Raw genomic sequence first — 23,390 nt, forward strand, 5'->3', positions numbered from 1 at the left:
GGGTTCACATGGGGAGCTGACTTTAATATGGAAAACTACTTATCATTTGTATTTATTTTTTATTCATTGTTTCTTCCATTCCATTCTGAGAGTGAACATACTTGTCCAGGATTCAAGTAGGATGAGGGTTGTGAAGGGAGGTGTGAAGTGTAACTTAAGTTCGATCCTTTCAACTTAAACTATTTCTATAGCACAATCAGTTACTTTAATAAAGGATTAAAGGGCTACTGTGTTCCAGAAGGAATAAAAATATGTAGAATATTTTTAGTAATAGAAATAAAAACTTATTTTAGTTAATGGTTCTAAGCCCCAGGAGGCAATCCTTTTAAGCAAGTAAACCCAAAGCTTGAGTTAGTAGATTACATATGGGACGAGAAGATAGGAGAAATAATTTTAAAGGGAGACAAATGATGGAAGTTTAATTAGAGAAGTTTGATTTATTCATAATGTATAGTCATTCAGACGTATGTGCTATGATAAATAAGGAATTATTGAAAACACAGTATGCTATATACTGCTTTAAAGTTGATCCAGGATTTGCTATTTGGAACAATCTTGTGAAGTACCCAGTGTTGGCAGTTTTACTCGTGTTGCCCAGGTTGGAGTGCAATGGTCCGATCTCGGCTCACTGTAGCCTCCATCTCCTTGGTTCAAGCGATTCTTCTGCCTCAGCCTTCCAAGTAGTTGGGATTACTGGCATGCGCCACCATACCCGGCTGATTTTTGTATTTTTACAAAAATTGTTTCGCCATGTTGGCCAGGCTGGTCTGAAACTCCTGACCTCAGATGATCTGCCCACCTCAGCCTCCCAAAGTTCTGGGATTACAGGCATGAGCCACCGTGCCCGGCCAAGTGTTGGCTTTTTAATTTTATCCATTCTGATGGTGTGTAGTCCTTCACTGTGGCTCTAATTTGCAGTTTCCTGATGACTAAGGATGGCATCTAAGCACCTTGTCATGTGCTTCTAACCCATTCCATTGTATTCTTCTGTAAAGTTCCCTTGTAGTCTTCTTAAAGTTCCCTTTTGCTCATTTTTAATTGGGTTGTTTTTCTTGGTTATGGGAGTTGTTTATATATTTTGTCCTACTTTCCAGCAGTGTATTGTTTGTCATCCACTTTTTAACAGTATCTTTGATAAGCAGAAAAATGTCTAAATTTTCTAAAAAATCCAATTGTTTTCATTCACCATTAGTGTCATTTAGTCCCAGGAAATTATCACTACCCACAAGGTTATGAAGAAATTCTAGTTTCATTGTTTTAACTTTTACATTTAAGTCTGTGATCCTTCTTGGATTTATTTTTCAGTATGGTGTGATACAAGGATCAAATGTATTTCCCCCTCCAGCTAGAAATGCATTTATTGAAAAGATTTACTTTTCCACACTGAACTAAAACATCAAGTGACTGTACATGTGTAGGCCCATTTCTGGACTCATGTTCTATTTGTCTGTCTACTCTAATACCAGTTTTACAGTCTCAATAACTATAGCTAACTAGTGAGTCTTGAAACTTGGTAGTGTAAATCCTCCAACTTTGGCTTTTTTGTTTGTTTGTTTTGTATGCTTTCCTTGATTGTTCGTAGGTCTTTGATTTATCATAAATTTTAGAACTGGCTTGTGAATTTCTAGAAGACAGTGTGCTGAGATTTTGGATGGATTGTATCCAATCTATAGATTGGATAATTTGGAAAGAATTTACATCTAACATGGTTTCTTTTGTTTATTCATTTATTTCATTTTATTAACATTTTCCACAGCAATTTTTTGTCATTTTCAGTGTAAAAATCTCGCATGTCTTTTCTTAAGTTTATTTGTCAATATTTGGTGGGTTTGGATGAGATATGGAAATGATATTTAAAATTTTTCCAAGTTTATTACTAACATTTAGAAATAATTTGGTTTTTGTAAATTGAATTTGCATTTCTTCCCTAAATACAATTATTTCTACTAGTTTGATTTCTTTGAATTTTACATGTACAATTATGTCTATACCAAAAACTTTTATTTTTCTTTGCCAGTACTCATGACTTTAAATTATTTTTTTCATCTTCTTTGACTTGTTGTACCTCCAGTAGTACAATGCTGAGTAGAAATAGAGTGAACATCCTTCCAAACCTTCAAGAGAAGCCATTTGGTAATTTATTATTGAAGACTTTCACTCTTTTTTTTTTTTTTTTTTTTAATGCTTTTTATTGGATTGAGGAAATTCCCTCCTACTCCTAGTTTTCTGGGAGTTGCTTTTTTTTTTTTTTTTTAATTATGAATAGCTATTGAATTTTATCAGATGCACTTCCTACATTTATGGAAATGATTTTATGCTATTTCTGTTTTTGTCTGTTTATGTGGTACAGTTAACAGTAATTGATTTTAAAATGATAAATCAATCTTATGTTCCTGGGGTGAACCCTACTTAATCATGATATGTTTTCCTTTTTTATCTATACTTCTGGATTCATTCCGCCAACATATTTTTTAGGATTTTTGCATTTGTGTTCATGAGGGACATTGGTATATAGTTTCTTTATAATGTTTTTGTCAGATTGCAGTTGTAAAAACAAGTTGTGAAGTGCTTCCTCTTTCTTTATTCCCTGAAAGAGTTTGTATAAAATTGCTGTTTTTTTCTTCTTCAAAAGTCTAGTTAATTTGCCAGTAAAGCCACCTAGGCCTGGATTTTTCTTTGTTGGAATATTTTCTTATTTTGATTTTTGAGTTATGATTTTCATTTTTTAATAGATAAATAACTATTCAGATTTTTTCTCCCTGTGCCATTTTTGAAAAGCTGCATTTTTCAAGGGATTTGTTTCCTCTAGTTGTTAAATTTATTACCATAAAGTGGCTAATAACATTCCCTTTTTCATCTTTTAATGTTTGTAAGTTCTATGTTGATTGATATCTCCTTTTTGTTACTTTATTTCCTTCATCGTACTTTCTATTTTATTTGCTATTCTTTTTCTAGCTTTCTGTGGTAGAAACAAGATGATTTGTTTTAAGCATGTCTTGTTTTCTAATATGCTTTTAAAACTATGAATTTTCCTTTAAGCATGGCTTTTGCTGCATTCCAGCAAAATGAATTTGTTGTGTTTCATTATCATTCAGTTTTATTCCTTTGAGGTGTAAGAACCTGAAAACATATGTATGGTATCATTTAGAAAGCATGTTTAAATTACACTACAGTGGTAGACATAAACTTATTTAATGGTTCTCCTTTTATTGTCATAGTAATTTGAAATATGATAAAAGGATAATTGGCAAAGTAAAAAGTCATACTTTTTCAATGATATATATTCTTTTAAATGAGTGTTTAAATCTGTAGCTTTTATGGCTTCTTGAAAAAAAGCAGTCATTATTGTCCAACAGTGAAGATTCTTGTTAGTATGGCTAGTGTGCTAAATGTTCTTAAACTTTTCATTGCATTCTTTGTTTAGCTGAACTTTGTTAATAGATTATAGACACATAGATTATAGATGTTTTTAGATATATGAATACTAAGGGCAGTATTTTATTATAGTAAACAAAAAACTGGAGTCATTTTTGGGTCACTTTTCTCTTTGGCATTGCTTATAGTGTGATTTGTCACCGCATTCTTTTTTTTTTTTTTTTTTTATGTAGACCCTAAGTATTTGTGATCCATATTTTTTCTCAACTTAAATGTCTGTTAGAAAGACATTTAAATACTTACTGTATTTGTGACACTGCTAAGTTTTTATTTGTGTTAGGGCATTTTAAAGTGAAAAACTTTCCAAAGAATTGGTATATCTGAAATAAATATAGAATTTGGATTTGTGATTTTTTCCCTTAAAATCAAGTTTGTATGCATGCTGTTTATCTTATTCCTTTTAAAATAGAGAATTATTCAATTAAAGTCTAACCTTTAAAACTTTGACCAGTTATTCACAATTAATATTATTTTTAGTGGATCTTGATGTTCATTTTATTAAGTAAAAATAGTTTCATGTTGAAGAGTTTCCTTTCTGTTGATCACAAAGAAAACTGACATTTTGTTTTATATTGCTTCCTATTTCTAATAACAGGTATTTGAAAAGTTAAGCAATATTCACAAAGTTCCTCAGTGAACACGGGTATTTTTCAGAACATCGTATTTAAGCAGCATTTGAATCTTTAGAATAATTCGCTTCCTATATCAAATATCATCTTTCTCTCTGTTGTTGTGTCTTATAAACTAAATTTTTATGTCAAACATCTAGGTAGCTAGCTACCTCACTCTGACAGGCATATGATCCCTTCCTTCTTATCCCCAACCCATTCTCTTCAGGCTGTCACATTTCTAATTGTCTTTGTTTTTATTACTTGCGTCATGTGTCATATTTTTCAAGATGCTCTATGGCATGTGATTTAATATATAGACAAATACCCAACATAAAATGGTCTGGTCTGTGGCCTATTTGTTTAATATATAGACAGATACCTAACATAAAAGTGATACTGGTCCATGGCCTGTTAGGAATCAGGCCACACAGCAGGAGGTGAGCAGAGGGCAAGTGAGCATTGCTGCCTGAGCTCCACCTCCTGTCAGATCAGCAGTGGCATTAGATTCTCACAGGAGCGTGAAACCTATTGTGAACTGCACGTGTGAAGGATCTAGGTTGTGTGCTCCTTATGAGAATCTAATGCCTGATGATCTGAGGTGGAACATTTTCATCCCAAAATCATCCCCCTGCTGTGGAAAAATTGTCATCCACAAAACTAGTCCCTGCTGCCAAAAAGGTTGGGGACCACTGCTATAGATTATATCCATTGTCTCCTATCCAAAAAAATCTTTCAGTTAATATTGAAAGAAAAACAACTTGTCCATATTCTTACTCTGTTTTTCCTTATCTAATATACTTTAAGAACTAATCTTCATTTGATCTCTATACTTAATAAAACTCTAAATACATGCAATGTGACTGCTACCCAACTTTCCTGAAACACCTACCTTCACAGATCATGTATGTCCTCAAAACAGCTGTCATTATTAAAAGTAATTATCTTAATATTTCACATTGTTACTTAATTGCTCTTTCGTTCCTTTATTACTTTTTTGGTGCTTCTAGTACAGTAATATTTTGGCTGCCCTCCCACTTTTCTTACCACTCCTTTCTCTAGCTCCTTGAATGTTCTGCTTCCTCCTTGTAAGTTTCCCGAGGAGCTGTCCTCATCATTTCTCACTGGAGTGTTTATCATTGATGTTATGAAGGACCTTAAACTATAACCCATGTGGAGTTGACTCCAAATTATTTTCTCAGAAATATGATATTTCTTTTCTGCACTTCCTTTTCAGCTTCCTACTATACATTTACTTGTGAACATCCTAATAGCATATAAAACTTTACATATCTAAAGCTTAAATTATTTTCCTTTCTCATACCAGTTTCTGGTCTTTACTGTCCTTATATCAGTTAATGGTTCTTATCATTTTCTAAAGTCTTCCTTAGATCTCTCCTTTTTCATTCTTTCTCCCTATTTTGTTTCCTATTTGCTTGTGACTGCCATCCATCCTTTGTGGATTTTTTGCACAACTTCTAATCTGCTCATTTCCAGCTACCTTATCCATATTTACTAACTCTCCCTAATGCACAGAAAAAGTTATAATTTTGATTGAACCCCTGCATCCAGTTGATTATCTTCATCACCTACTAAATGTCTTGTTAGCCTGGCATTCAGCGTTAAATAACTCTAGCTAGCCTCAAAGGGCTTTTCTAGCTTTTACTCTGCTTGTTTCCAACATATTTCAGCCAACCTTGACTATTCCTTATTTCTTAAGTTCAATTTTTCCTACATTTTCTGTTTCTCCTTTCACTTGGGAAAAAGGAAAATTTACTGAAAACCATGTTCCTATAAATATTTCCACCTATAGATATTCTACCCTCTCTAATGCTTCACTATGCACTGCTATTTTTCCCTTTTTATCATAAATACTATCTAATTTCACTTAGAGATTTAGGAAATCCCCCTTTTATAACTTTTTTTTTTTTTTTTTTTTTTGAGACGGAGTCTGGCTCTGTCACCCAGGCTGGAGTGCAATGGCCGGATCTCAGCTCACTGCAAGCTCCGCCTCCCGGGTTCACGCCATTCTCCTGCCTCAGCCTCCTGAGTAGCTGGGACTACAGGCGCCTGCCACCTCGCCCGGCTAAGTTTTTGTATTTTTAGTAGAGACGGGGTTTCACTGTGTTAGCCAGGATGGTCTCGATCTCCTGACCTCGTGATCCGCCCGTCTCGGCCTCCCAAAGTGCTGGGATTACAGGCTTGAGCCACCGCGCCCGGCCAAAATCCCCCTTTTATTAGACTCCTTTCCTCCAGAGTATGTCCTCTGAGCACTTTAAAGCTTTCTTATGGATGTGTACCATGGTTACATATATACATCTGATCTTTCTAAATGTACATTCCTTGACAGCCGGGGAGTATATTAGGTCATTTAAGTTTTGTGGAGGGATTACCCACAGAGTGGGGATTACTTCTTCAGAGGATTATACAGGATGTGCCCTATACAAGGATTACCTCCTGAAATGTGGGCTCAGATGGGCACTAAAGTGCCAGAGGGGACACCCTTTTCTATTTTGTACATGTGCAGAAGCCCTGTCTACCGTTTCATATAATTGGCACACATGTAATAAATTAGGTCAAGACCTTGTATACAAGTGTTACTTGTTCTCCTTATCCTTACTTGCTGTAGTCTACAAGTGATTTTTTATAAATTATATCCCCTTATCTATTTAGTCTGTGTCATTTCCTTTCTGCCACCAGTTTCTGAAAAGTCTTACCTGTTGCATAGCCAGTCTAACTGTCCGCATACATTAGGTTCTTGGTTATAACAAATTCTTGCTCATAACAAGTTGAAGTGATCTAGTATTTCTTTTGCAGTTTAATTGTTGACATATGGCTATGTTTATTTCTAAGTCACTCTTTAGATTGCTTCTTTCTTGAATCCAGGTAATTAAAACCACATACTATTTAAATTTCTCTTAATTTTTATGTTCACCTGCATCACCTTCATTTTTAAGTCTTTTAATTTGTCATTGGTATTTTTATACTTAAATTTATCATTTTCTCAGATCTGAGATTCAGGTTATATTTGTTCTTTATTCTAGGTCGTTCTTCCCTCTTTCCAATAGATGATGGCTTGCTGGATGATGGTCACAGTGATCAAGTTGGAGTTTTAAATTCACCCACCTGTTATTCAGCTCATCAAAATGGAGAGCGAATAGAACGCTTCTCTCGAAAAGTTTTTGTTGGTGGTCTTCCTCCAGATATTGATGAAGGTATTTATTAAGATATTTATTAACATGGTGATTTGGGCTTTAACAAAAACAAAAAAATATGAAATTTAATGTGAATGGACTATGGAAGTTTTTACCACCTGGAGATTTTCAGAATTAGAATGTGTTTTCTTCTTTTAAAATATTTTGTCACCTGTTGAAATATGAAAACAGTTAAACAAAAGCTTTTTTATGATTTTTTTCTTTAGATCTTATCATATTTGTAACTGCGAGCATTTTTGGTAAATAAGATTTTCATGACCTCGGTCATTTCTACTTGTTTTTAAAATAATAGAACATATTTAGGTATATAACACCTGAAACTTTTTAAATCACCATAATGTGTGCATGCACACACACAATGAAGTAAATAGAACCAACCATAAGATTATATCTGCAGTGCTTGGTAATCGAAAGTTTAATTTCTTTTTGTTTTGAGACGGAGTCTCGCCCTGTTGCCCCAGCTGGAGTGTGGTGGCACAATCTCGGCTCACTGCAAACTCCACCTCCTGGGTTCAAGCAGTTCTCCTGCCTCAGCCTCCTGAGTAGCTGGGATTACAGGCGTGTGCCACCATGCCCTGCTAATTTGTTGTATTTCTAGTAGAGATGGGTTTCACTCTGTTAGCCAGGATGGTCTTGATCTCCTGACCTGGTGATCTGCCCGCCTCAGCATCCCAAAGTGCTGGGATTACAGGAATGAGCCACCACGCCCGGCCAAAAGTTTAATTTCTTTAAGGATAAATGTGCTCTTAGAAACAGGGAAGAAAGAGGCTATCAAATGCAAAAGGGAAATGGAAACAGAACATGAATAGGAAATTAGGATTTCACAAACACTAATGATTGTATGTGAAAATCATCATGTGTAATTATAACAAAAGAAAATTAATTGAAGACTTAAAATATTAAACTATATTTGTGAGGTTATGGGAAATGTATCACTCATTCTTATATTTTAGAATGTTTTTTAGTTATGATTCAAATACCCGCAAACTTATTTTAAGTATTGATCTTCATAAGATTTCCATGTAATGAAATAACATAAGACATAGCAATTGGATGTAACCTATATGGATTTCAGTGAAACTACCTGGCATGTATCAGACCCTAGTATATTTTTTCAACATTATAGTTATTCAAGTCTTGTTTCAGCAGACCTTTTTTTCCTATAATAAAATGATTTTATTTGTGAATCAGTAATAGATTTTATTTAACTTACGTAATGTTGGCGTTTTTTTCAATCCAGTGCTATTTGTGGTTTGGTGTACTATAAAGTCATTAGTATCCATACAATGTTATATAAAATTTTAAAATTCACATGCAATTGAGTATTCTAACCAGTGCACTGCTTAAAAATGAATTTATTTTAACAAAAATTGATATTAAGTTTGACATATTATTTCAATAAGTATATTAGACATATTCCCAGTGTTTATATTCTAATTTATCTTAAGGTATTTGGCACTTTTAAATGTTAAATCTTCATAGTAAAAGTACAGAATTTCTTAGAACGAATCACTGAAACTAATTTCTAATGCGTATTATTGTACTTTCTTAAGATGAAATAACTGCTAGCTTCAGAAGATTTGGGCCTTTGGTAGTAGATTGGCCTCATAAAGCAGAAAGCAAGTCCTATTTTCCACCAAAAGGTAAGGATTGTTATTGTTAATATTTGCTGGGAAATTGGTTGTATGAGAGCAAAAGAAAGAATAGCAGTTACTTAGCCAGTTAGGAATCATAAGAAACTTGCTATGATTTGATAATAATTTCAAAGACTCAAATCAACAAATGTTTGAGTATTTTCTCTGTCTAAAGCATCATTCCAGGTAACTTGGGTGTAGACATGAAAGAGGATCTCTCTGCATTATGAAATTAAGATCTATGTGAAGTGATTGGTCTTTTATAAAATATAAATTTATGAACAGTTGAAATATAAGATTTACATTAAGTGTTCTAGATAACAGCAGAGCGGTATAAATTATTACCAGCTCTGTTGATGAATAAATAATTTAGATAAAAGACAAAGTAGCTAGTTGGGTCTATTTTTTTTTTTCAGTTATATAAACATGTAAGACTTGAGAAGATGCTTAGTTACGTTAGTCAGTTATTGCTAGGAAGACACTGTGACTGATCGCCACGGGACAAGAATTACAAATTGTGCTAACCTTCACATGCAAGTCACATGATCAAGTCATCATCTGTGGGGAGAGGAAGTATATCCTGCCCACAATAACAAGAGGAAGAGAGGAGAAAGGAGTCAGAATTGCTAATGGAAGATTCTCTGAAATAAGTAAAAGAAAGAAGGAGGTTCAAAGATTAAGACTTTACTTTAAACATTGCTGAAATATAATTTTAGAAAAAGCACATCACACATACTGTTTAGTTTCATGACTTAGTGAATTGTCAAGCCTGGAGAAAAGACTCCAATAGAACTGTTAAATGCTTTGATTTTGACTCTGGGAAATGAAGCATGATAAAGAAGTTATTGGCATATAAAAACTAGGTACAGTATCTACTTTCTGCCATTGAGAATTATAGCACCTCCACTAATAGTTCAAATAGTTTTTTAGATAAATGAAATAATGCAATGATTTTTTTTAATACTTGTAGATCTATATGTATGTATGGAATCAAGAGCATCTTTTGAGTAGGGATTCTGGATCCTAGGCCTCTATAAGAATCTGATTAAAGCTATCTACCTCTCTCCATGTAGTCTGGAGTTTATTGGAGGTCACAAAACCTTGGTTTAGAGAGGAAATTATCTCCACATGGATAGAGATGTTTGTTTATTAGCTAAGTTTTAGTGTTGGCCATAGTTTTACTATCTTGCCATTTCATAAAGTTTACTTTATAAATGCCATTTTTATTGAATACTCAGAGTATTGAGTTATTTTGTAATGTTCTCGACAAGCTACCATCATCACTTCCTTGACTCCTTCAGCTGTCTTTCTAGTCTCTCCACATCTCTAGCCCTCTCCAATTTTCTCCTATAGTCCAGCCACAGCAGTCTTTGAAAACTCATTGGATAGTACTATTCCTTAAGGGTTTATTCCATAAACCCTTTAGTGGTTTTTCTTATTTTTAGGATAAAAGAAAAATGCATTCACTCTGCCTGGCCTCATCTTCTTTCTAGCTTCTTCTACTACTACTGCTTGTTTCCCTCCAGTCCCACAAACTGGCCTTGTCCTCTCCAGCCTCAGGGCTTTTATGTGTGATAATCTCTAGACTGACGGTGTATCTTCCTTGTGTCTCTTTATCTATATATTCCCTACTTATCTTTTGTATCTCAAGCTTAAGTGTAAGTTGATCACAGAAGACACTGAGGATCTACCAAATGAGGTCAGCTCCTCCTGCCCAACTCCTAGTGCTGTCTGTTTCTTTCACTCTGAGCACTCATCACAGTTGCAGTATTACATTTTTACAACTTTAAAAATTTGTAATTATTTTATTAATGTCAGTTTCTTTCAAAGGTCTGTAAGATAGTGTCTTTATTCACCTTTGTGAATGTTCATATTCTCAATAGTTCACAGATTGTTAACTGCCTAATAAATGAGATAACAAAAAATACTATAGGATGGAGAAATTACTTCAATAGATAGGGGAAAGCTTCACTGAGAGGTTTGGAATTAATTTAAGGTACTGTATACCGATAGATAAAAAGTACTTGAACAGAGTTCCAGGCAGGAATGGAAATAGAATTTTAAAAAGGAATTAGGAATTGTTTGGCTGGAGAGAGATGCACATTTTTGCATGAGCCACTTGTTCACTTACAGGTATGGTGTACTCTAAGCCTAGAAAGATGAGATGGAACAAATTTAATGTGAAACAGAATAGTTGTCTTTATTGCTATTGTTGCTATCATTGTTATTGTGGTTTTGTAGTAGTTTCTCTAATTGAAAAAATAAAATTGGCATTGGCAGTTCATACTTTTTTTGGTACAATTACAGTTAATTGTAGCCATTTTCAAAGACCAGTATCCCCAAACCTTGCTCTTTCAAGCAATTTTTTTATTTCTGTAATTCAGCATTTTCCATGGTTTGGAAAACACTGGTATAGAAGCATCCAGTGGGTGAAGCTACCTTGTAATTACAGCAGTGACTAGAGTCCCTTAGATGCTAAGCCACACATGTACATAAGTTCCCTTTGCAGTGGATAACCTTCACGTTACGTGATTGTTAGCTTGCTTTAACAAATTCGAAAGAAGCTATTATATAGTATGTTTTTGTTAAGAATATTTTAATATCTAATGACTTGCATTGGGTAAGTCATAATTTACCTGATATGGCTTAATTTTTGTAATATAAACATTTATTCTCTAATAATAAAAATTGAGAAATATTAAAAATATTGAATTTAAAGTATTATTTTAAAATTTAGCAATATTAAAATATTAATATCAAAAATTTTTTAAAATGACCGAATTTAATATACTATTTCAGTAAATTGGTCTTACACCCTTTTCCTTATTACAAAATACTTATAGTTCCCAGATCCTTATTTTGTATCAAAATTAAAGCCTTAAAAAAGCTTCATTATTTTTAAGAATATTTAAATTGTTTCTAGCAATGTAAAAAATCTAAGACATGTTTTTTAATCCTGTGTAATCTTACCTTTGGAAGTTTGTATTTATATAGGGTGAAATCATTTGTATAGGGGGAAATGGCTTCAGGTATTTTTAATACAATCAGCTATTAATTTTATTAAAATGAAGTACTTTAGTGTCACATCAGACCTTTGTGGCATAAAGCTATTGTTGACAATAAGCTGAGTTTTTTGACTTGAGTAAAACATGACCTTACACTTCCTGTTATATGGTGGAACAGACATACATGGCCTGCTTGATGTCTGCTTCATACTGGGACTAGATTAAAATGCTGTACATTTGTTCACATAGAAATCTTGCCAAGATAAGGGATAGATCATTTATAGCTATCACCTGCTGGGAATAATCACATAATAGTAAACTTGTTGTGTAAATTTTGATGCCTTCTTTTTATAAGTAGTCTATTCTGTCGGCTGGATACATGATTTTTTGTTAAAGATTGGCAATTGGTTGTTTACAAGTCTAGATAGTCTCCAAACAGTTTGAAAAATGTATTCCACTGCTTTCTGAGTTGAGGCTTGATTTAAAAGTTTTGATCCATCTGACCCATGTTTTATTAAGGAACATATTTTATTCCAACCGTTCTACTGTAGCTTTCTTAGTATCATTGATAAGTTTTCGTGAGACTGTGGAATGTTTCCTCTGCTTAGGGGATTTCCTGGACCTTTCCAAGTGTATTCCAGCCTAAAAGTATGCTCTAGAACTTGGATTAACCTGAAGGCCTTTATAGCAAACTTTAACTCCAGATATACTCACCTGGTTAATTCTACCAAGTTCTTTAAGAAGGTAGTATCACTACTAGAAAGAGCATGGGAGACCTTGGGGCTGACCTGGGTTTGAAATTATTCAACCAACTATTTACTAGGAGACTGACTTCAGTACCTTGATTTTTCTTCTTCTGTAAAATGGGAATCATATTTCATAGACTTTTGAGAATCAAATAATAATGCATGTAAGTTAGTACAATATCTGATAGCAAGTGTTCTATATAAAGTAGCCAACTGCTTTACTGAGTATCTGTTTTAATGTGTATTACATAGTATATTGTGTTCTCTTGTAGAAGGTAAATGGTTTTTTGTCCTAGTTGTTTTTTTTTTTTTTTTTCAAAAGCATGTATTTTCTAAATAGTACTGAAATTTGGAGTAAAATCACTTGACTTGACATACTGCCTCATTTTTAATGGTTATTCCAGGCTATGCATTTCTTCTCTTTCAAGAAGAGAGCTCAGTTCAGGCACTAATTGATGCTTGTATTGAAGAAGATGGAAAACTCTATCTGTGTGTTTCTAGCCCTACTATTAAGGACAAACCAGTAAGTAAATACCACATGAACTTCAGGCTACAAATGTAGATTTTTCAAAAATTGTTTTGAAATGATTATTAATTAATAAAAGAACAATTAAACTATCATGTTGAGTTTTAGTTTTTGAAACATCCAGATAATTTATAGCAGGAGTCCCCAACCCCTGGGCAGTGGACCAGTACTGGTGGTCCATGACCTATTAGGAACCAGGCCATACAGCAGGAGATGAGTGGCAGGCAAGCCAGCATTACTGCCTGAGCTGCACCTCCTGTCAGATCAGAGATGGCATTAGATTCTCATAAGAATGCAAACCCTATTGTGAACTGCACACGTGAATGATCTAGGTTGCACATTCTTTATGAGAATCTAATGCCTGATGATCGTAGGTGGAACACTTTGATCTCAAAACCATCTTCCACCACCTCCATCCTTGGAAAAATTGTCTTCCTCAAAATTGGTCCCTGGTGCCAAAAAGGTCGGGGACTGCTGATTTATAGTATTTAGATCAAAAGTTATAAAAAAATTTGTTTCCAGGTCCCACTATACAAATTTTTAAACAATAAAACAATCACTATTAACTGGCAAAAACAAAGAGAAAATTCTCATAAGCCATCAAGGGAGTAAGACTCAATGTGATTTTCTTCATAGGTTCAAATACGTCCTTGGAATTTAAGTGATAGTGATTTTGTAATGGATGGTTCTCAGCCTTTGGATCCCCGAAAAACAATTTTTGTTGGAGGTGTTCCTAGGCCATTAAGGGCTGGTAAGTAGAATGTTAACAATTTTGTTTAAAAAAATCATTTAAATATGTCCTAGTCAATTTAATAAACATTTGGAAGCTATTGTGTACATGACACTATTGGACAGAGCAGGAGCAGATTCTTCATGCTCCAATAGCTGCTAACTACAGAATTTTGAAACAAATTCTGAGACCCCTTCTTGAAACTCAAACTGGAAAATTGAGTGCTTATCTATCAATATTAGTGCAGTAGCTAACTCCAAGCAAATCTATAAGAATCCACCTAAATAATTCCGATTTTCTAAGTGTACCTCTCTAAGATATGAGTATTTGGGGTTTGTTTATTTTGTGTAGATCAATTCCGATATCTGAAAAAGAAATATGGGAATTTTTCTCTTTTATCTATATTTTAATCATTAAAGTAGCAGTTTAGATAAGTGAATGATGATAAACTTCTGTTTATCAATAACTAGGAACCAGAAACCTACCAAAATATGTTACATAGGAATATAATTGTAGATGTATATACCCACTTTGCTCACATTAGATGGTACCCTGCACCATGTATAGAGTGTTAGTGATTTCCATCACTGAAAACATCCTCTCCCCAGTCTTAGAGACATATGTTAAAGAATGATTCATACATGTAAATACTTATAGAATATGATGACTTCTACAAAGAAGTACATAGGGAATAGAAGAGCATGTAGCAAGGAAATACGATTATTTGATATCTTGAAGATATTTGAAGTCTGATATCTTGAAGATATTTGTAGTTGAGCTGACATACAAAGATTGGGCAAAAGGAGTAGGATCAGGATGGTAGTAGGGTTCTGAGGAGTATGTTTCACAGAAAGGGAACAGCTTATTTAAAGGTCTTGAGTGGACGGAAACAGGGTGCTTTGGAGGAACTGAAAGAAGTCCAAAGTGCCTGAGTTGGGATACAAAGAGTGAGGGAGGGGACACAAGGAGACATTGAAAAAGTAGACAGGATTCACATCATACAAGTCTAATAGGCTAACTTGGTATTTACCCTTAGAGCAAGGGTAAACCATTGAAGAGTTTTTAAGCAAAAGAGAGACTTCATCATATTTGCAGTTTTCAAAGTTCACTTTAATGACTCAGAGAGAGGGGGGCCAAGGTAAGAGTAAATACAGGCAGACCAGTTTAGCATCCTATTATTACAAGCCAGGAGATAGACAATGGTGGCTTGGATTAGTGGTAGCAGTGGAGAAAGCCAACTGAACAGAGGTGACAGATATTTATGAGGTAAACACAAAGACTGAATCTCATCTTTCAGTCATAAGCCACTGGGTGGACAGTGATGCCTTTTACTGAGATGGGAGGAGCACTGGAGAAGGAGCAGATTGGGAGGGAAGATTGTGGTCTTGGTTTTGAACACAAGTTTATGGCACCATTCAGAGCTGCCAAATAGAAATTTCAATTAAACCATCATATATGGTATATTTTTAATGTATTTTTATGGTGGTATCTGGTATATTTTTTAAGAGAATCACTCCTTATACTGTTTTAAAAACAAGCTGGGAAGGCAAGGGCCAAAAGCAAAGAGAGAAGGCTATTGCCATGAACCAGATGAAAAATGATGTTAGCATGAATCAGGATGTTAGTGATGGAGATGAGGCGATTGGACTCTAGATATGTTTTGAAAATCAGGTTCACAGGATTGCATGTACAGTATGGAGCAAGGGAAGAATACGGAAAGGATGAAGCCAAACATCTTGACAACTTCACTTTTTCTGTTGCTTTCTAACTGGGTCAGCAGAAACTCATTGGAGCAGGTTTAATGGGATAGGGGAAGATTATGAGTTCCACTTTTAATATACTGAGTGTGGCCAGTGCCTGTTAAATATCGAGTTGTCCACTAGACAGTTGCATATACGAGTCCGTCGTCCAGGGGAGAGGTCCATACTAGAGTTAAAAATGTAGGAGCGGCCGGGCGCGGTGGCTCAAGCCTGTAATCCCAGCACTTTGGGAGGCCGAGACGGGTGGATCACGAGGTCAGAAGATCGAGACCATCCTGGCGAACACGGTGAAACCCCGTCTCTACTAAAAAATACAAAAAACTAGCCGGGCGAGATGGCGGGCGCCTGTAGTCCCAGTTACTTGGGAGGCTGAGGCAGGAGAATGGCGTAAACCCGGGAGGCGGAGCTTGCAGTGAGCTGAGATCCGGCCACTGCACTCCAGCCCGGGCGACAGAGCGAGACTCCGTCTCAAAAAAAAAAAAAAAAAAAAATGTAGGAGCTTAAAAACTTAGATGGTGTTTAAAGCTATGATACAGGATGAAGTTACCAAAGCCAGGAGTGTAGATAGTGTTGCAAGGATTGAAACTTCGGGTACTCTAACATTGAAAAGTTAAGGAGTTTAAGATGAACTATCAAGGAAGACTCAGAAGAAATTTATCAGTGAGGTAGGAGCAGAATTAGTGGGATAATATATTCTAGAAGCCAGATGGAGAAAATATTTGAATGAGAAGGAAGGGATTAACTGTTTTCAATGCTATTTACAGATAGATTGACCATTGGACTTGGCTTGAACAATTATAATGGAGTCATGGTGCGATAGTCTGATTAGAAAGAGTTGAATAAAGAATGGGAGGAGAGGAATTGGGGGGAATACTGGAACAGATTTTGAGAAATTTGGTTGTAAAGGGGAACAGAGAAATGGAGCAGTAGCTAAGAGGGAAAAAAAGTGTTAAGGGAATTTTTTAAGATAGGAAAATTATAGTATACTTGGGAATGATCTAGTATAAGGGGAAAACTGATCGTATAGAAAGGAAAGGGGAGAATTGCTAAAGCAGTGTCCTTAGTGAGAGTGGATGGGATCTAGTATGCAAGTGAAAGGATTGGATTTAGGAAAGAGCATGGAACTATTTGTCTATAGGTCAGAAGATAGAGTATATAGTAGGTTTAGTGCTGTAAGTGGGTAGATGTGATGGTGGTGAGTCACTCTATAGTTAAAAAAAAAAGGCATCCTTGATCCCCTTCCTTTTTAACAACAGCCTCTTATCTGCCATTCTACTCCTGGTCAAATGATAATATACTATTGACTTCTACATTTTACAAAAAGTACTTAAAAATTGTTGATTCCTGTGTTCTCTCAAATTTGATGTAAACTTCTTTTCCTTTTGAAGTGGAACTTGCTATGATCATGGACCGGCTGTATGGTGGAGTTTGTTATGCAGGAATTGATACAGATCCTGAGCTAAAATACCCAAAAGGTGCTGGGCGAGTTGCTTTCTCCAATCAGCAGAGCTATATTGCTGCCATTAGTGCTCGGTTTGTTCAGCTTCAGCATGGTGATATTGATAAACGTGTAAGTTGCATATTGGGAAATAACTTATGTCCTATAATGAGGTGCTGATCCAAAGCTTCATACCCTAAGGAGTTAATAATATAATTCGAACGCTGTTTAGTTTTTATACTTCTTTAAGTCTTAAAGGATATTATATAAAAATATCCTTCAAATGGAAAATTACTGAACACACTTTAAACTTTAGGTATAATATAAAAATATTAATATCATTGTGCAGCCATGTCAAAATTTTTTAATCAGCCAGTAAGGTCAAATATTCTAACCATGGAGGCAGAGGTGGTTTTAAGAGCCTGTACATTGGAGTCAGACTGCCTGTGATTAAACCCCATTTCTACAAAGTAACCTTCTCTATGCCTCTTTTTCCTCACTTGTAAAATGGAAAACAATGATAATATGTCTTTCTCAGTAATTTTGAGGATTAAATGCATTCACATATACACAAGCACTTAGAATAGAACTTGGCGGAGAGTGTCATTTAAATGTTTGTTTTCATTTGTCACAAAATCTAAAATAAAAATGCATTGTGTATATTTCTCTAAAATAATTGACCTAAACTTAAAATTTTTTTAGTAGCATTGCTTGAATCATCACAATAAGAACTTTTAAGAAGTACTAGGAATGATAACTGAAACCCTATTGAATAATTCCAAGTACTAACTACCTTCTAAAATAAAGACACTAGCATTCATTTACAAATCTATTTTATGCCAAAATCTGTGAACAGTTCCTATACATAGCTAAACATATTCTAAAATAATCATGTTTATATTTATAGTACAGCAGAAATACATTAAGAATATGGGGGTAAATGGATTTTTTATATCCAAATTAGTAGATAGAAGATATAAGTTGATTGGGTACTCCTTTTCCCCAGTGTAACAGTTTCTTGAAACCTGGGGCTGTTTGGCACATTAAAAGACTATTTTGGGGACAGGGAGGCTGGTTAATTAATACCAGTGGACTAGACCATGCATGCTAGAAGTAGTCCTCAATGTAATTACCCAACCATCTCATTTAGAAAAGAAACGCAGCATAGCTTCAGTTCACAAATGCAGAGTGGTTTCCTTTTTGTTTGTTTGTTTGCATTGCTATTTAAAAGGTTGCCCAAAAAAAACTAAGAGGAGGTGTTCTGCTTTTGATAAGACATGCATACATAACTTTTCTGAACTTGTCTGAACGTTAAGAGTTCCTCTAATGTTGTGGTTCTCAACCTCTGCTGTACGTTATTCACCTGGGAACTTAGAAAATTCTTGACATTTGGGTCCTACCCGCTGAGGTTCTGCTGAATTGGTCTGAGAGGCAGCCAGGGCAACAGGAGTTGATAAAGCTCCGAAAGTGACACAAATGTACAGCAGTGGTTTAGACCACTAATCCCCTGCTTTACAGAGAGGTAATAGGTCACAGGGGACGTTATTTACATAGTATATAATCATGGTATTTAATGTGCAGTAGCAGAAGAAAAAGACTGTTACAGTGTCATACCTCATACCTCTTTGTTTCTGAAATGGTAGTGAAGGACCAGTTATTTGGAGCAGAGTGTTGACTCTTAAAGAGCAACTCAGTTGCAGAGCAGATGAATTGAGATACCTGTGCCTTCTTAAAAAGGCATTGATTGAAATACCTGAGAGAAAAGCTTATAATAAGATATGTGTTACAAAGGTAATTTTGAACTGTATTTGATAAGAATTTGAGCCTTAAATATTTTACAAGTCACTAGTATTGCTTATACAAAGAAATATTAAACCATTAACCTTTATACTTTTCATCTCTCCAATATGAATATGGTTATTAAACCATAAAAATGGAGTAAATTTAAGTGTATAACTGCCAACCCAAAGATACACAGGATACATATTTGGAGGGAATAAAAATTGTTTATTCCACTTACTTTTTAGACTCATGGATACTGTGGTTTAGTTCCTATCTGATAGCTGGAAAGCAATCACCACAGATGTGTAATTCATTGTATTTTTTTGTATGTTATTTCATGAGTAGTATAATTCACTGTGATTTCTCGTAAATGTTAGAAAATAAGACTAGGTGAAGTGTAGTATTAATGAAACTTCGTTTTGCGTGTAGAAGAGTTTAATTATTAGAGATTATTAATGAAAAATAGGTTTTGAAATTCAGTTTTCCATCTTTAAAGTCTCTGGTTTTGAGTAAAGTAGGTTAGCTTCATAAACTAATATGTAGAATTTTAAAAATACAGATAATTGAAATCATTGCATTTGCAAAATTTTCGTTCAACAGTTTTATATTAAAGTGTAACTCCTGAACATCTGGCACTTTATTATTATGGAAGTGAAGTAAACATCACAGACCCTGGTTTCAATTTCTCTAAAATCTTATTTAAAAAAAATAAATAAATAACCATGAGAAAGAAACCCAGAAAACATATGTAAATATATTGCATTTATGCATATATTTATAGCATTTCTACTTCATGCTGGATATTCTTCTAGGCACTGGGAACTGAATGTTGTGCAAATGGGTGCTGTCGCATTGTTCATGGAGTTTATAATTCAGTGAGATGAAATCCAGTAACTGTCTGCTACCTTAATTTATTCTTTAGTCGTTATAATGTTCTTTTTTATTATAACTATAATTGTAGTGAAGATAATGAATCAAAAATAGCAGCCTGGCAAAGAAAAGATAGAACCCATAAAGGAAAAAGTTGAGAGATAAAGATCAAGCATAAAAATTTTAAAAATTTGTGTTAAAGATTATAAAGCCACTAGGAAAAAGGTTAAAAATTCTTAACTGACGAAAGAGAACTCATAAATCAACTTAAAAAACAAACTCCAGCAAGAAAATATGCAAGAGATACAAACAAGCAATTCAGAAAAGCCAAGTGTTGAATATACATAAAATATATTTATCCTAATCCTTATGAATGAAATATAAATAACAGTGTAATTCCATGACCTATCAAATGAACATCCTACAGTTCTTTTAATCAACTTTTAGGTTGTTTCTAGTTTGTTGTTCTTACAAATAATATTGCAGAAAGTATCCTTATATTCATTTTCTGCACTCATGCAAGTATTTCAGTAGAGTACATTCAGAATACAAACTGTTGGGTCATTATTTTTTTACTATAGGCAACCTTTACTTTATCTCAATCCAGTTGTTCAGAACACTCAGTGTTCTGTTGTCTCCTAAGGAACAGCTGAGCTGTTACTCTGTCTGGCACTTTTCAGCCAAACGGTAAAAACCTTCCATTCATAAAGTTATCACAAGCAGAAAAGCAAGGCTATTGCAGCTAATAGTAGATAATACTAATTTATAGAATATTTTACCATGTGCCAAGCACTGTCTTATGCTTTGACATTCACAATTTAAGCCTCACAACTCTGAGACAAGATCTGTTATTCCCACTTGACAGATGTGGAAACTGAGGTGGAGAAGTTTATCATTCAGAGCTGACTCCAGTCTGAAGTGTTCTGCCAAGTCAGACCTTCACAACAGGACTTGGAGTTTATATCTTACAAATTTACAGAAGTCTAGGCATGCCCTTTGTAAGATTCTCCACAGTTCTGGCTTGTCTGTGCCACTTACTTCCAAGCAGAGTGTGGCTCGCACCTGCAGTGGAGAAGCGCTGCCTTAATCAGTGGCTGTTCGGGTTCTGCCATCTCACAGGTGATACTGGAATGAGGGAAAAAGGTGTGGAAACTGTCTTCCATGGCTACTTGAGATCTCTTTTGTTTTTCACTCACAATCTCCCCCAACTCTGAAAATACCAGGACACAGGTGTTTCAAAGATGTTATTCAAGAAAGGTGAGAGTGAAATGTTTTGCAAATCAGATTTTTTTACAGATTTTTAAAGTATTTTAACCTACTACACGGTAAAGCTCCTTCCTTGAGAAACTGCCCATTTCCTCAGCTTTTACTGCTGGTCCTTTTTTTCTAGAAACATTTTAAGTTATTACAGAACTTGATTTCTGAAGCAGACCCTAATGAGACTTACTTTCTTTTTTTTCAAGGTGGAGGTAAAGCCATATGTGCTGGATGACCAGATGTGTGATGAATGCCAGGGCGCACGCTGTGGTGGAAAATTTGCTCCCTTTTTTTGTGCCAATGTCACTTGCCTGCAGTATTACTGTGAGTTTTGTTGGGCAAATATCCACTCTCGTGCTGGACGTGAGTTCCATAAGCCATTGGTAAAGGAAGGTGCTGATCGCCCACGTCAGATCCACTTCCGCTGGAACTAAGAATAGCAAACTGGCCTCTGTTTAACAAGGAAAGAAAGGGTGCATGTGGCTTACTGTGTCTGAAGATACTGACATGCAGAAGAAATAAGTGCATTCTTCTGCTTTTCACCCCAGCTATCAATACATGCATCTTTATCAGCAGCCAAAACACTACAAGCCTCTTGTTTTTCACCAAAACCCTACATCTCAGGCTTACTAATTTTTGTGATATTTTCATGTTAAAATAAAATGTTTTTTTGTATTTTCTCCAATTTATTTTTATATGTAAAGTTAAAATTAGATACGAGAATGTTTTGCGTAGGGGCAACACAGTCTGCTGCTATATAGTGGGGGAAGCGTGCACTTATTTCTAAACATGGGTTTTTAACTTCAAGATCTGCCCCAGTAATTTACCAAAGGTAGCAAAATAATAGTGAAGATGGAATATGTCTGCTACAAATGCTTATTTTTATTGTTGCTATTTTCAGTGTATACATAAACTAAAAATTAGGGTTGATTTTTTTGCTCTCCATTTTGACTTGCAAGAAATAATACCTCAAGATAATCTGATTTATTAGCTATTTTTAAACATTTTTAATCACAAGCTGTATTAGCTTTGCTGCTATATAGGTGTTATGTGTAAATGCCACCTATTAATACGGGACTGAAAACGTTAGAGACACACTGCATTGCAGATAAAATGCAGGCAGCACAATATGGCCTAAACTGCCATAGTTTTAGAATGTGAAAAAAAAATGCATGTTTACTTACCTGTATACACCATATGCATGCACTAGAATTATTAACTAATGAGGTGAGGTATTGCAAATGTTCAAAAAAGCTCTCTTGAATCTAGGTAGCATGAACAAATTATAAAATTTGTTTAAAAAAGCAAACTTGCATGCATTATTGTGACTTCAAGTTTAAAAAATCGTCTTACATGTGTACAATATGCAAATTAGTTTTAGATTAGAGAGTGCAGCCATTTTGTGATCTGGTCAGTAGTGGAATTCGATTTTATGCAGACTGGATGTAATATTTGTAATCCCTGTGCAATTTTGTGACGTGCGGTTCTAATTCATGTGCAGTGATATAGTATAGATAAAAGAATGAGCAAAAGAAAATACAAGAATTCTAAAGAAAGTTGATTTAAGCCCCTTTGATAGTCCATGGTTAAGACATCCTTTATAAACCAAAGATGGCCAGCACACTGCTAACCAGTCACCAAATGTAAGACCCATAAGAAACCTATATTTAAAAATCTGAATTTTATAGAAGAATGCAAAACTTTAGTAAACCCTAAGTAAAGTCAAAATGGAGAAGGGGAAATATACAGATGGCTAGTTGCATAAAATTAAGTTTTACCTTTATAAGACAATGGTGAAATCTGGCTTGAACTTGCTTATGTGTTTAACCTATAAATATTGGGGTCTTCTGTCTAAACTGGGGTCACTGTTGCATGGAACATTGTTCTTAATAGTTGAGAATTGCTTTTTTGAAAATTTTGATGAAGGAATTTTGGTAATGACTTTGCTTGCAGGTTTTTTGGGGTGTTTTTTTGAGAAAGTGGCATGGAAACATGCAGTAGTTAATGAGTTCCTCTTGGTACTGAACACTATTAGAATATCATTAGTGATATTTTTTCTCTTTAGAGCATTTTTAATGCAACTAGCCCCTATATTTTAATGTAAGAGTTACTCTGCAATCTAAGCAAAGCACCCAACAATGGTAAATGTTTTTTAAAAATGCAGAACTAAGATTTTTGACTCTAAAGAGAGAAAATTACAAGGGTGTTGCCTTATAGCAAACCCTTGGGACAATCCTTCATGTGAGCAAAGTGTTGATCTTAATATTGGTTGTCTGTGGTGTGCTTTTTTGTACTGTAAAAATATGTGGTTCATGTCTAACTCTGCTGTTTTATTGTGGTTGTGGTTCAAGTTTTTAATGTTTAAAGTTGATGCTGTTTTCAGA

At 34.7% G+C, this 23,390-nt stretch overlaps 1 protein-coding gene across 7 annotated transcripts in view; it reads left to right on the forward strand.

Annotated features, from left to right (window-relative positions):
- Positions 1 to 23,390, forward strand: part of CPEB2 (cytoplasmic polyadenylation element binding protein 2) — a 66,830-nt gene that overhangs the window by 41,611 nt on the left and 1,829 nt on the right. For all 7 annotated transcript variants that reach the window (XM_025386499.1, XM_025386501.1, XM_025386503.1 and 4 more), the window contains 6 exons: positions 7,088 to 7,258; positions 8,812 to 8,901; positions 13,048 to 13,166; positions 13,806 to 13,920; positions 17,048 to 17,229; positions 21,213 to 23,390. The exon at positions 21,213 to 23,390 is cut by the window's right edge. In XM_025386499.1, the coding sequence (XP_025242284.1) occupies positions 7,088 to 7,258; positions 8,812 to 8,901; positions 13,048 to 13,166; positions 13,806 to 13,920; positions 17,048 to 17,229; positions 21,213 to 21,440 (905 nt within the window). In that variant the 3' untranslated portion in view covers positions 21,441 to 23,390. The remainder of the gene's footprint in view (positions 1 to 7,087; positions 7,259 to 8,811; positions 8,902 to 13,047; positions 13,167 to 13,805; positions 13,921 to 17,047; positions 17,230 to 21,212) is intronic.

The sequence above is a fragment of the Theropithecus gelada genome, chromosome 5 (genome assembly GCF_003255815.1).
Source record: "Theropithecus gelada isolate Dixy chromosome 5, Tgel_1.0, whole genome shotgun sequence".
Lineage (NCBI taxonomy): Eukaryota > Metazoa > Chordata > Mammalia > Primates > Cercopithecidae > Theropithecus > Theropithecus gelada.